Source organism: Polypterus senegalus, chromosome 8 (genome assembly GCF_016835505.1).
Source record: "Polypterus senegalus isolate Bchr_013 chromosome 8, ASM1683550v1, whole genome shotgun sequence".
Taxonomy (NCBI): domain Eukaryota; kingdom Metazoa; phylum Chordata; class Cladistia; order Polypteriformes; family Polypteridae; genus Polypterus; species Polypterus senegalus.
The window spans coordinates 85838126-85853500 of NC_053161.1; the positions used below are offsets into that span (position 1 = coordinate 85838126).

At 36.6% G+C, this 15375-nt stretch overlaps 1 protein-coding gene across 3 annotated transcripts in view; it reads left to right on the plus strand.

Moving 5' to 3' along the window:
* Positions 1-15375, plus strand: part of exoc4 (exocyst complex component 4) — a 537075-nt gene that overhangs the window by 505456 nt on the left and 16244 nt on the right. For all 3 annotated transcript variants that reach the window (XM_039761360.1, XM_039761363.1, XM_039761362.1), the window contains exons 15-17: positions 3999-4131; positions 5192-5370; positions 11536-11695. In XM_039761360.1, coding sequence (XP_039617294.1) covers positions 3999-4131; positions 5192-5370; positions 11536-11695 — 472 coding nt within the window. The remainder of the gene's footprint in view (positions 1-3998; positions 4132-5191; positions 5371-11535; positions 11696-15375) is intronic.

Here is a 15375-nt window from a genome sequence, read left to right on the forward strand (position 1 = left end):
TATGTCATTTGACTTCCCGCAATTTGCTTCCCATGAATTTATTTTGTTAAAACATATTTTGAAATATTTTATGTGCTTTTTTTGCTTGTAAATAGCACCTGTGACAACACAGGGGCACCTGTGAGACCCAAGCCACAGACACATTAACACAGCCCATGACATATGAATAAAATAAAAAATATTTATTCCTCCAAGCATCTTTAACAGAACTCTTTCCAGCAGTGTGACACCATTATACAATAAATGAACAATAAAGCTATACTTCTTCCTCCTTCTGTCCTCCGCTGAGAGTTGCCTGCTGCCTCCTGAGTCTGACTCGTCCATGTGTGGCAGTAGGCTTCCTTTTATGTCAGACCCAGGGATGCTTCCAGGGCTATGCCACATCTTCCGGGAAGCACTTCCAGGCTATAACAAAAGTAAGGAATTCCTCCCATAACAGAATCCCCTATTGGAACATAGGGACCCCGACAAGGCTACACTACCAGACTTCATATCCCAAGCACCCCTGCAGGTGTCCCGACTGGATTCCCATGTGAGGACCAATGCCACCTGAAATATGGGAAATGGAACTGCTCCCATTTTCTGGCTTCCACTGGTCCATCCATTATTTTATACTGGCTGGACACAAAGTTTTCTTTTTATTCAGCCAGCCAGTCCATCTGTCTTTCCTCATGGGCCTCCCATCCGGGTAATAAATCCTGCTCCTCCTTGGCTGGGATGCTTGTTCTTATCCTATGTACGCTTAATTTCACCTCGGGCTACATTTCTCAAATAAAAATTGGAGTCTAAATGTAGCCAATCTTTAAACTAAGTATGGTTCTTTTCCAATGAGAAATTGAAGTCTTTGTGAGTTTCTTGCAGTATTGTAAACTAGTAGTCAACAACATTTAACACTAGAATTACCAGAACCTATGAGAAAACTCGTAAATCTGGCACATCTTAAATCCATTCGCACCTCTCCGTCAGCATCTTTTGTCCTATAAATGTGCCAATTAAGACAAGCAGCCAGCAGCCTGCTATTCCATCCCCCATCGCCGCAGAACGTTCACAAAGTTCTCCCAGCTCATGCCTTGTTTGATTATCTGGGAGTGAAGTGCTGGAGTTTTAGAGTGGAAATACGTAATAGATTGTTATTTGGAACACATGCATTTCATGTGTGTTCCGTTTCTACAGTAAGCTATGTAAACACATTGTTAAAACGGAAACTTTTTCATATTTTAGTAATAAATGTTACAAAATGTAGGCATAAACTATAGAATGTGTGAAGCCTGAAGTCCAAAGATCAAATGAACACTTTCACATAAGGTTCAAGGACGATACAACAGCATCCGTGGCATAGTAGTAAGATTTGCTGACTTATAATCAAGAGTCCCCGGTTCAATCCTGACTGTCTCCTATATTTACTGTTTTCAGTATTGAGCTTGTCTTAATGTTAATATTATACAGTACACACATACATATGGTTTGCGTCTGTAACAGACTATGTGCATTTATAGTACTGTGCTTGTAAAAGTTACTGGGTTTTTTTTTTTCACTTTTATTCTCTAACTCATGATCACGATACATACTACCACCCTAGGGATCTGACGCTGTTAGTTTTTATTTGAAACTGGAAATAACTGTAGATGTGAGTAGTGATTTGAAGCAATGGAACTGGACATTCTCTGATCTGGAGGGAGAAAAGCTGACACAGAAATGCTGGTGAATCTGCCTTCTTTGTATCTCACTGTCACTTGATTTTTTTTATTCAGTTTTATTGAGTGTTCCTGTTCACCCAGAATTAGTATGCACCTTATGGTGTGTAATGTCAAAAAAAAAAGAAAAAAACAAAGACGTAGGTATATATATTTGGAATTATTCATTTTATGACCTTTTATGAGGTCAGTGCAGTGCTATATGCAATCATCAAATTCAAATGTTAACAGTTCACACACACGCAAGGACCATCCTTCCTACATTTAAGACATGTGTACCTGTTGCAATGCGCACACTTCTCTCTATGCTGTGGTTTCTACTACTCACCTGAAAGAAAGAGACAATATATGTGACATTTTGAAGAAATCATTTTGTTACTGAATAGTTTAGGTACCAATCAGAAAACATCATTGCACTAATGCAATATTATTAACAGCATCAGATCGGGTGTGAATTTACGCTGGTGCTTATTGCCAGAATACTTCAGGCTGCCTAAAGGAGATGACCTTTGTGTTATTCATTTCGACAGTGTAAATTTGCAGACAATTGCAATTCAAGCATTCAAATACAGGTTATAACCAAGTTACATATGTCTGTATCAGCTGCCTGTATTACAATTTAGAAAGTGATTTACGTTTAATCCGAACAGTAAAGATGCGATGGGTTTTTCTGCTGTTCACAGATCTCTTAAAAATTATTTGAATTTTAGAACAATTTTGATGAGAACAGGCCATTCAGTGCATGCTTTGCCAATCCTATTTTACTAGATCAACTTGAGTTTTAAAGTTTTATATATAATTGAAAAATATGGAATTTAGGCTGTAGTGTACACTTCATAAAGACTTCTCTGTACTTAAACCACCAGCCTAACTGGTACTTCAACAAAAAAAGATAATTTTCATGTAATATATATTGTATTGTATCTACACCAGAATATGCAAGGAACACAACTTCTACATTCATTCAGAGAGTTGTTTTTTAATGCAAAACCAACCGTGGAGAATTTTTAAGCGAGCCGTGAGAGAATTTGAAGAGTGATGCCACTCATGGTAGAGAACAACAGAGGATGACATTTCACATTAATGCTTTAATTCAAGCTGATTTGGGAGGTGCTTATATTGTGCATTAAATCAGTTTTTAGCAATGCATTCAACGACTAGAGTTGCAGTCCTGTTGCAATGTTGATTGTTTACTTTTATTATGCTATTACTGTTATAGAATTATTATTGTTAGTCTTGCTATTATTTTTGTTGTTGTTTTATGAAATATAAAACATTACAAAATAAAGGTTTGGGCAAATAATTTAAATAGATTTTGTTGTTTTTCTGAATAGCACAGATGTTCTCTATGTTCAAAAATGTAAAAAGCTGAAAAACTTCAAATAGCCTATAGAGCTTTCCAAAAAGTACCCAAAACGTCCACTCCTGCTGCTGAATCTGTCAATACCAAAGCTGAATGTCTGAACTCAGTGTTGTCAGTGGTAGGCTATGGAATGCAGGGAAAATGAAATAATATTATTATTAAGGTTGTAGCCTAACAGTGGTGAAGTGTGTCCAGGGTCTGTGGTGGTTCATGTTTTAGCAGTAATTGTTTTTCACCTCAGACTTTGTGGATGTAGGTGCTTGCAGGCGGAAACCAGTGCAGCTGCAGAGTGTTTAATGGGGAAATTATCTGATAGCTCATTCACATGTGGACGCAGTCAGCATAGCCATTCATTATTAATGCTCCATAGGTCATTAGTAAAGGCACCGGCACCGGCACCTGCAAGGGATAAAATGGCAGATTAGTACAGAAAGGAAGAAAACTAAAGGAAAGAAAGCTCAAAGTGAAGGCGAAAAATGAGTACCTTGATTATGAAAAAATAATTTTGACTTGAAAAATAACATTTTCCTTTAAAATGTCTTTATCATTTTAGAATTAGACATGTATGTGACAAACCTCCATCATTGATTTAAAAGGTCAAAATCTTAAAGTCTTTTAATTTACCAAGGTAAAATGACAAAATACTCCCAACATTTTTCCAATCGAGAAAATTAATGGTTACATTAACACGTATTTTAATTGAATAAACATCTTTTAGTACTTGTTAATCAATTCTTCCTGTTTAGTGAATAATTTTCTGACCTTAAAAGTTGACATCAAATTAAATATCTTCCCACAATATGTCTACTTGGCATTTCAGCATGATAAATGAAAAACGTCAACGCAGAGTTAGCTGCTCTTTCACATTTAAGGTAAGTATTATGAATGTTAGCATACACCTACAGATGCAGAATTACAGTTTGTTTTTTTTTTTTCCCCAGCTTCATCAGAATCTCCAGCAGGTTCAGATCAGAGTCAATCCTGTGAGCAAATCCTGCAGACTCTGAGTGACTTAGCCGGTTCCTTTCAGGAAATGGCAGACCGTTGCTTACTTGTGCTTCATTTGGAGGTTAGGTATGTACGGCAGATCCTATTAGGTAAAAACTTCAAGGTGATTCTCTGGCATTTTTTTTAATAAACCCACCTAAATATGATAATGTAATTAAAAGATGCTTAAGTTCTTAAGATTTCTGAAAAGCTGTCTCCCAGTGAACTGCATTTATTGATAATATTAAACATTGCAGCAGTAAAAAATAAAAAGCTTAGCTCACTCTGTGATATCTGGCTTACCCTATAATCATTTTAAAGCTATCCTGCTACTGGGGATTCAAGCAGCATGTGTGCTTTATGCAATTTGATTAAAAAAAATATTATAGATCATTGTACAAATTCTCTAGTTGAGGCCATGATCCTAATTTCACAGTAATAACTTCATAATGTAAACTTAGTGAATACAGACATGAGCTCATGCTGCTGTTTATGAAAATTGAGGTGAATTGACAAAACTAGTTGAAAGACAAACACAGGAATGGGAAGCTCAATTGCAAAGGAAGGAGCTAGAAGCTGCAGGGAGGTAGGGCATCCAGGGGTATCAGGGAAGGGGATACATGGTAGGCACCAGTAGAGCAGAAGGGCTTGTCATTGTTTCTGCTTTTGTTAAATAGCAGAAGTAAAAATAGAGAGAACTTAGTAACGCCACATTAACACAAACAGATTGCAGTTCCCACTTGTGAAGTCATCGTGTTTTCCTTGATTCTCAGACTTTAATATATCTGTAGCTTTTACAGACACAATGTAAAAAATATGTCAGAACAAGAGTAACACAATTTCATTTACACTAAACAACAACATTCTTAGTGTAGTATGATGTTATTATAACCACTTCTATTTGTGGTTTGCATTTTACAAAGAATAGAAAAAGACAAAGTAATAATTGTTTTAGTATAGTGTTGTGAATCAGAGCATATTTTTCTTTCAAAGTTTTCTATTTTTTTCCTTGTAATTACAGAGTAGCTATAAATGCAAAAGATGTGATTTGTTATTAAACACTACAATAGTAAAGGTGTGAGCTCTCATCAGAGTTATTTGACTTCTTATTCATCCTTTACCTACTGTATTCTCTAATTTTTTGTAGAGTACACTGCTTTCATTATCTTATCCCACTAGCAAAACAAGGAAACTATGCCATTGTCGCCAATGTCGAAAGTATGGACTATGATCCGCTGGTGGTGAAACTAAATAAGGATATCAGTGCCATAGAAGAAGCTATGAGTGCCAGTCTGCAGCAGCACAAGTTTCAGTACATCTTTGAAGGTGTGATTTTTTTTTTTTTTTTGGTAATACAAATTTTCAGTATTTTTCAAGTGTACTACATTCTACATTTTTGACAAGTTTCATTGACTTGGGGAATCGTATTTTTCCTTAAAAATAAACACAGATCTAAAGAATATAGAACTAAAGACAGAATAAAAAAGTCAACCATCATAGTGCTATTATTAATGCTGTCATCTATGTTGCAGACATATAAGAGCTAGTCAGTATTCTATTACTGCAATTTCACTTCTTTCATTAAGATAAAAATGAATACAGTGAACCCTCGTTTATCACGGTTAATCCGTTCCAGACTCCACCGTGATAAATGAATTTTCGCGAAGTAGGATTCTTTATTTATAAATCGAATATTTTTGCAGTTAGAGTATAGAAAACCTGTTTACAACTTTCTAAATACGTTTTTTAACATTATTAGAGCCCTCTAGACATGAAATAACACCCTTTAGTCACCATTACAACAACAACATTTATTTATATAGCACATTTTCATACAAACAGTAGCTTTGCATTACACTCGGATTACCCAATATATTAGACAAAATAAGAGAAAATAAGACATATTAGACGTTACAAATATCATATTACTAGGCTCACTCGCCTTTTAAGGCGACCGACTTTTATCCTCAATTTTTGTGTGCTCCATGTGTACATCAGGCATGTAAGTCTAGGGAATGAGAACATCAAAGTGCCCATTCATAACATCTCCTAAAACCTACGTTTTTATCCCCTCAAGTGCCTGTCCAAAGTCGTACAATGTCAGCCCGAATCTGTACCGCTAAAGACGGAGTTTCATGCACTAAATAAGCTATAGATGAGAATAAGCAAGCACCATCTCCCCTGATATTTACTACGCGGTGAGGCATTTGTACTCCATCAACATAATTATTTCCAGAGACATAATTTTGTCTATTTTTCCAGCGCATCACGCACAAAAGCAAGGGAACGATGAGAGCACCAGAACTCTGCTCACATCACGCCGCTTCGCACCTCAAGCCGCAAGTAGTAAGTCTGTAATACGCGGAATACCGCTACGCTTTGCACTCACGGGACGGAAGGACAATCCCGAACGCTTTTATATAGTAGATTATTGTTCTCTACATTTAATTGCACACAACCAATAACCTATGAAGGCACGACTTCGGTAGGAGAGTCTTCAGAGGTGGTGCAGTATCTTCAGCAGGTGCGTTGTTGTCTTCTTCCGCTGAAGGAGTACTAGGAGTAGGAAGTGGGTGTCTGGGTGCACGGCTGAAGAACATCTCGATAGGCAGTTGCTGGCGCTGTCTTTTCATATGCGTGAGGAGGCTTTCGTAGGGTATTGCCATCTTTAATCATATCCAAGAGTTTCACCTTCTCCTGGATAGTAAGCATCATCCTCCGGCACTTAGTTTTATTGTCAGAAGGCTTAGAAAAAGCAGCACGTTTAGGAGCCATCGTAGGGCTTAGATAAAAGTTCTCAGAAAGCGTATGCGTAGTGACATAAGCGCGTATGAGAAAAAAATCGCGATAGAGTGAAACTCGAAGCGTGATATAGCGAGGGATCACTGTACAAGCATTAACCTGTTGTGACCTTTCACTGTGCTAATTTGTAGTTTCTTGCCTCTTTTTCCTCATTACTATAAGAAACCTCTTTCATCCATACCAGTTGTTACTGTCTCAACTGTATGTTTCCCTTCTCTTTCATGTAAAGGAAAGAACACAACTGATACCCAAATACATGGAAACTTTTACTTATTTGTCCGTATTTTTACTTTATTTGTATCAATGTAAAATTACTGGTTAAATAAACAAAGACAAAAAAGGATCTCTTTGCTGCATCTAATTAAATATAATGTACTTTTTTGGTAATTTTGTTACAATGAGGAAACTTAAGTACATCCAATATAGATAAGAAACTAAACATAACTGATTCTAACATTAGTAGTAATGAAATTGTGCATTGACAATTTGATACTTCTTTAAAACTTGAAACTAGCTGCTTATAAATATACTATATGAAGCTCATGCATTACTTTAAGTCAGCAATGTGACAGGAAAAATATAGTGAATGGGCCATTCAGCCCAACAAAGCTTGTCGTTCCTATCCACTTACTTCTTCTAAAACATCAAGTCGAGTTTTGAAAGTCCTTAAAGTCCTACTGTCTACCACACTACTTGGTAGCTTATTCTGTATATCTGTGGTTCTCTTTGTAAAGAAAACTTCCTAAGATTTATGATAAATTTACCCTTAACGAGTTTCCAACTGCGTCCATGTTCTTGATCTACTGTACTAATTTCCTTCATAATTTTAAACACTTTAATCATGTCTCATCTTAAATCTTCTTTTGCTTAAACTGAAAAGACTTGGCTCTTTTAATCTTTCCTCATAATTCATTCCCTGTCACCCTGGAATTAGCCTAGTTGCTCTTCTCTGGACCTTTTCTAGTGCTGCTCCATCCTTTTTGTAGCATAGAGACCAAAACTGCACACAGTACTCCAGATGAGGCTTCGCCAGTGCATTATAAAGCTTGAGCATAACCTCCTTGGACTTGTACTCCACACATTCTGTTATATAACCTAACATTCTTTTAGCCTTCTGAATGGCTTTCTTTACACTTTCTGGAAGTTGATAGCATAGGGTTAACTCGTAAATCCTTCTCATAAGGTGTACTTTCAATTTTCAGACCTCCCATTGTGTATTCAGACTTAACATTTTTATTTCCTGCATGTAATACTTTACATTTACTTACATTAAATTTCATCTGCCCAAGCCTGTTTGCTGTCTAAGTATCTCTGTAATGATGTAATGGATTCCATATTATCTGCCAATCTACCTAGCTTGGTATCATCTGCAAACTTAACCAGCTTGTTACTTCTATTCCTATCCAAATCATTTATATATATATTAAAAATAGCAGCATCCCTGTCACTATCCCCTGTGGGACACCTCCCTTAACATCAGTCAATTCTGATAAGGCTCCTCAGATCATAATCGTCTGCTTCCTGTGTTTGAGCCAGTACTGCACCCATCTAAAAACATCACCCTGAACTCCCACCTGTTTTAGTTTGATGCCCAACCTCTGATGTGGCACCTTCTCAGATGCTTTCTGAAACTCAATATAAATAATATCATATGCACCACTTTGATCATATCCTTTTGTTGCTTCCTCATAGAATTCAAGCATGTTAGTAACACAAGACCTCCCTCTTCTGAACCCATGCTGACTGCTCAGAAAAACTCCTGTTCCTGTCATGCTCAATCATATCCTTATTAATTTACCTGTGGTGCATGCTAAGCTAACTGGACTATATAGTTGCTTGGATCTGCCTGATCACCCTTTTTTGTATAACGGGATAATATTCGCCATTTTCCAGTCTTTTGGAGTTTACCCAGTGAGCAGTGACTTCCTAAAATTATGTGTCAATAGTTTATATGTGTACTCGCTAACCTGTTTGATTTTAGCCTAATTGATCTGAGCAGTACTTTTCCCTCTATGACTTCCAAATCACTCAGTACTTCCTTAATGGCCCCTTTTACTGCCAGGAGGTTATCCACTTCCTTTGAGTTTAGAGCATCTGCTATTTCACTATCTATATTTTTAAATTCTCCTTTACTATTCTTGATGCACTTCACTTCCTCCTTGACTAATCTTTTACTCACAAAATATTGAAGGAATCTCTTTGGGTCATCTTTCACTTTAACTGCTATATTCCTCTCTAACTGCCTTTTAGCCTTCTTAACACTAGAATCCCTGAAGCCTACGAAAAAAGTCATAATGCCGGGCCACTCTAAATTCCTTCCCACCTCTTTGGGAAGAGAGTCTTTGTTTTGCAAATGTGACAATCAGCACAAGCAGCCTGCTATCCCATCCCCCACGGATGCAGCTGAAGTTCTCCCATCTCAAGTCTGTTTATCTGGGTGTGAGTTGTCTGCAAGTGTATAAAGTAAATGATATATCATCATTTGGAATACATACATTTCATATGTGTTCTGTGTCTACAACAATCTGGCTAAATGTAGGATGACAGGAAATGTGAGGCAAGAAATGTTGAACATATAACTAAAGCAGAAACTTTTTTCAAGTTACAGTATTGACAAAATGCTGACATAAAGTGTATAATGTGCGAAGACTGAAGTCCAAATGCCAAATAAACAGTTTCATAAAAGGCATGAAAAAACAAGTGCACTTTTATTTAAGAATATAAACAAAGAAAAATTTCTGTCAGTGGATTAACAACCCATGCTCAAATATCAATCGACACAAAGTCGACATGTGTGCTTCACTGGTACAAAGGTAAGATCTGCTGTCTCGTAATCCTTGAACTTTGCCCCATCTGCTTAAAATTTGCCTTACCAAAGTTAAACTTAACAGTTTTAGTCTTGCCATACTCACTCTTCCAAAGCACTGAGAACTGTATTATATAGGGTCACTTGACTCTAAGTGGTTCATTCTCCTCTACACCCTCAATTCTGTCCTGATTGTTACAAAATACTAAATCTAGACTGGCTTCACCCTGCTTTGGTGATACACTGTTAAAAAATATTCACTGATAATGTCTAATGTCTGATAATGTCTAAAAACTCCTGCTGTTGTGCATTTGCAAGGTTACCCAAGTTAATATTTGGGTAGTCCCCCATGACTAGAATACCCTCTGTAAACTTGCCTTTTTAATATTTCCAAAAAGATGTGCATGAAATTATTGTCTGCATTGGGTAGTCTATAACACACTCCTAAAATAAAGCCTCTTTGTCTAATACTTCCAGATGAAGCCGCTTGTCCTCAATAAGATGGGGCCCATCATCCAACTGAAGAGGACTGGCATTTAAATTCTTTTTGACATAAACAGCAACCCCACCTCCTTTTCTGTTCTGTCTATCCTTCCTAAAAAATATGCACCTCTCTGCATTATACTTATCCCCACCTTTGTTATTTAGACAAGGTTATTTTTACTACTTTAATATCAAAATTATACTCTGCTATGTACAACTTCAACTCACTTTATTTTTGATACTTCTACCATTAAGACAAGCTATTTTTAATGTTTTATTCAATGTAATTTGAATATAAATGTTTGCTTAGAATTTACATTACTATTTTTTGTTCCTTCATGTACAGTTCTAAATCTGGCCTGTCCTAAACTCTCTGCCCCCTAATAAACTAGTTTAAAAAATCCTCGACTAACCTACTGATACACTCCCTTATACATCGGTGCCCCTCCAGTTCAGATATAACCAGTCGCAGCGGATCAGGTCCCATCTGTACAAAAGGAATCCAAATGCCCTATAAACCCCTTCTACACTACACCAAGATTTGAGCCACACGTTAAGCTTTATAATCTCCTCAGTCTTACCTGGACTGGTACATGGAACATGCAGAACTTCGGAGAAGACTACCTTGTCAGTTCTGCTCCTCAGCCTGGCACCTAACTCTTTAAATTTGAATTGCAGAACTGACAGACTAACCTTATGTATGTCATTTGATCCGACATGGACAATGACAACTGGATCCACCCCCGCTCTTGCCAAGAGCCTATCAACCCTTTTAGAGAGCTCTCCCTCCTGTAGACCGGGAAGGCAACACTTCATGCAAGACTCTCTGCCTCTGGAGTAAACTGGCGCTTAAGTCCCCCTAATGATTGAGTCCACAGCTATCACTATCTTTACCATAGGGGCTCCTCATGCCTGCCTATCACCTCGGGAGGACCTGAATACAGTTTGACTTTTGTAATTCAGGTATTGATGCCCCTGGACAGTGCACACCACTTGTGTGACTGTGACCCACCTATCTCTGCCACTCTGGTCTGGAATCTCCTACAACACCACCTTAAGCATGCACACTGTCTATCTTAAGAACACCCTTGGGCCAGGTCTGCCACTTCTCTACTACAGTGCAAGCTAGCGGACTCCTCCTCCAGTTAAGTGACCCTGAGCTAGAGGTGCTGGATCAGCTGGCATCTACAGCAGATGTTGCCTTCATAGAAGACTGTCTCCTCCAAGTCATCTTCTATAAAGTCCAATATCCAACAGTATTTGCATTGGTATGGTTTGATCAAATATATTATAATATTAAATATAAATATATATATAAATTTCTAAGTATATTCTAATATTATTCTATAAAATTAAAAAGTACTGTAGAAAATTTATGAATGTTTCTTGTTTGAATTTAGGTTTAGGCCACTTAATTTCGTGCATTCTGATCAATGGTGCCCAATATTTCAAGAGGATTAGTGAGTCTGGAATTAAAAAAATGTGTCGAAATATCTTTGTCCTTCAGCAGAATTTAACCAACATCACAATGTCCCGAGAAGCAGACCTTGATTTTGCAAGGTATGTGTATTTAACTTATTTTGATATTATATGTTACAAGTTTTTTTCTCAGCTTTTATAATGAAAATAGACGTTAGCATTAACACAAGTGGTAAAGAATTTATGACATCCAAACAATTTTGTGATTATATACAGTATACTACTGTATATTGTACAGAACTGACTGTAAACTACAGTGTAATTTTGGGCTCATCCCTCACCTTTCTCATGATCATCCTCACCCCATGAGGCAAGATCTTGCATGGAGCTCCAGACCAAGGACGATTGATGGTCATTTTTATATTTCTTCCATTTCTGAATAATCACACCATCAGTTGTCACCTTCTCACCAAGCCTCTTGCTGAAGGTCTTGTAGCCCATTCCAGCCTTGTGCAGGTCTACAGTCTTGTCCCTTGTCCTTTGACAGCTCTTTGGTCTTGCCCATGGTGGTAGAGAGGTGGGAATGGAAGAAAGTGATTCAGTGGACAAGTGTGTTCTATACACATAACGACTTGAGATCAGGAATATCTGTAATTGATTGATTGATTGATTGACTGATTGATTGTAAGCTGTGTGCCAATCTGTGGGAGCCAGAATGTTGTCTGGGTTGTAGGGGATATTAATACTTATTTCACTCAATGACATGCAAATCAATTTATAATAATTTTTTTTGTTTTTTCTGGATTTTTGGTTGATATTCTGTCTCTCGCCATTAAAATGAAACTACCATAAAAGTTAGAGACAGTTCATTTCTTGTGAGCAAACTTACAAGTTCAGCAGTGGATCAAATAATTTTGCCCCACTGTATATTCAGTACACATTCTATTCTTTTTTTCATTAGAAATTACTGTAAAATGTCACTAGTCAGTTATCATATGTGTATTTTATTTAGTATGTTTATTTTAAATTTTATGTGTATTGTAAATGTTCAATATGAACACTTAAGAAGACATCACTGTGGCAAGTAGAGTGAATGTAAAAAAGACTGGATCATCAAAGTCTAACAAAAGCAATTTCTTTTACCGAATAAAAGAAATACACCTCAGACAGTTCTCTGAGTTTATCTCTTCTGTTTTTTTGTTCCCTTTTTAATATGTTGAGGTGCATTAGTTTGTTTATTTATCCTTCAAAATACCCTCACCTCCTTTAAAAGCTTGCCTGCTCTGTGTAATATTCAGATCACTACACAGACCTAACAGACTAGACTGTTTAAATGTGCCCCAAATGGTTAGTGTCAGGCCTCACCCATGACTCAGGTCAAGGAATTGTTAAAAACAAAAGCTGCAATAAACAGATTCCTTTTTAACAGCCTATGCTTTCATGGCAAGTTCTCCCCATAACTTAATTTAAATATATCAGACCCAAAAGTACCTGCACGGTTGGCCATGTTGGTAATGTGCTGGCCTTGCTTAGCCCATAGTAACTAACATAAGTAAAAATGTTCCTCTATTCTAGTCTCCCACTACAGTTTTCTTGACCCAGGATTCCTTGTAAGGCCACTCCCACACACTACATATAACAGCTAATACTATCGTTTTGTGCCTAGGTTGCTACTGCATCTTTTGAAAAGGTTGTCTTTCTAGAGAGGTATTCTTTTTTATATAGGGCTCTCTTCTACCCTTAGCCATCTTTCTGATCTACTTTATTCCATATAGTAAACATCTTTAATGGTCATTTTTCATGACTCCTTTGCAGTCATTTCAGAATTTTTTCTTCATCTAATAAAAAGAATCCCAAGAGGCTTACTGTAGACGATAATGAATAACCTTCAGTATAAAACAATATTTTTATAACATGGAGAACAGTAATGAGAACACAAAGCATATGTTATAGAAATGTAAACCCTTTCCGTTCCAAATGTGAGTTAGTGAGTTGTTTTAAGTAAGACTTAGTTATTATTGTTTACCAACTAGTTTGCAAAATTAGGTGTACTTCTCTAATGCTAACTTCATGAGCTACCAGTCTATTTACCTTTATGTCCTAAACCTTAAATTAAATGTCTTTAAACTAAACTGCTGACTTGAGTTTTTGTTTCCTTTACTTTGTTGTCAACTGGCCATAGTTCAACAGTTAATTACTGAACAGTAGTGTTGATTGACAAAATTCACCAAAGCGTTTCTCACAGAGAATATGCTATGTTCGCCAGTGACCTTGTTTGCCAAATATTTCCTGGAAACATCTTGTGCATCCAGCTTATGCAATCATTTTTTTCCCACCACTCCATAGTGATTTGCAAAACCAGTGTGATGTCACAGAACTGTTGCAACCAAGTGCAGAACTTTCACGCATGCTTGTGTAAGATTGCGGCCGATTTGCTTCACACATGCAGGATGGGTGTCACAACCTGATCAGTACCCCAACTGGATTTTCATCCTTGAATGCTTTTTAAAAAAAAATCTGCAGTATTTTCATTTGAAGGGTACATTAGCTGACCAAAATGGGGGCTGCCACTGGATATGTAACACAGATCTCTGTGGCTGGCAGGCAAGCACTGCATGCATAATTAGCCATGTGTCCAGTTACATCTCAAAACAAGCATTAAAGGAGCCCTCCCCCACCTCCTGTCACAATGAAACACCATTAAATAATAATAATAATGATGATGAAAGATTTATTACAGTTTACTAGGCATTTCCTCTTGATGGAAGTAAAAAGTGTGATGCATCTGCACAGATACAAGGGAAACAAAAAAGACATTACAGCTGCACCCAGCGTTACAACTTCAAACAAAAGAATGAGTCAATTATGTGCTTCCTCTTTGTTAATTATAATGTGGGCAATATTGAAGAAATTGCTATAAATAGTAAAATATTAAATGTTTCTGAAACTTTTGTGTACAACATATTATGGTCAAAACCCATTAGCTACATGTACTATATTCATATTAATTGTTTTAAATAAATTTTTCAAATATTATTTTAGAGAGTAATTATTCACAAGTGTATTGTGTTAGCTGCATTCCCCATCCTAATTTAAAATTGTCCCATTTTTCAGCCTTTTAATGTATATGATAGTATCTGCATTAGCTGCAATTGTTCAGAGAGCACCCATCATACTATAGTTTATGTGGGAAAAAAACAGCACAGAATTCTGACAAGTGATATTCTCATTACCACTGAAATTGAATATTTATGCACTGTCCAGTATCTTTTATGATTTTCAGCTCCAGTAGCTTTATCCAAGACATACTGGATGTACAATGCATATGCATTAAGACCCCAAAAAAGTGATGGGATGACATGAAGGAGAATTTACAGATTCTTAAGTAAATTTTGAGAATTTTTATCATTTCATGTGGAAGGCAATCTGAATACTGTTGTATACATATCTTTTAGAATAAATCATGGAGAAAGAGTGATGATCTAAATAATGTTGTCATTTATGAATTTCTCAACTACTGTTGCAGAATTCAGAAACACTACATTTTGGCTCACATCTGTTATATCATTACACGATAAATTAGGACTCTGATCACAGTATGAATTTTTTGTTTTTAATCTCAAGCAGAAATAATGATTTGCTAGTTCTTTTAAAGTATGACCTTACATTACAATGTTGTATACACATGGGGAGACTGATTGATGATTTTAGTATGCAGTTCTAAAATAAAAACAAAAGACATTGTTTTCCCCAGTGGATTACAAGACTCTTTTTGCAATAAAGAATGATTGAATATCTCTAAACAGATTAGCTTTTTGACC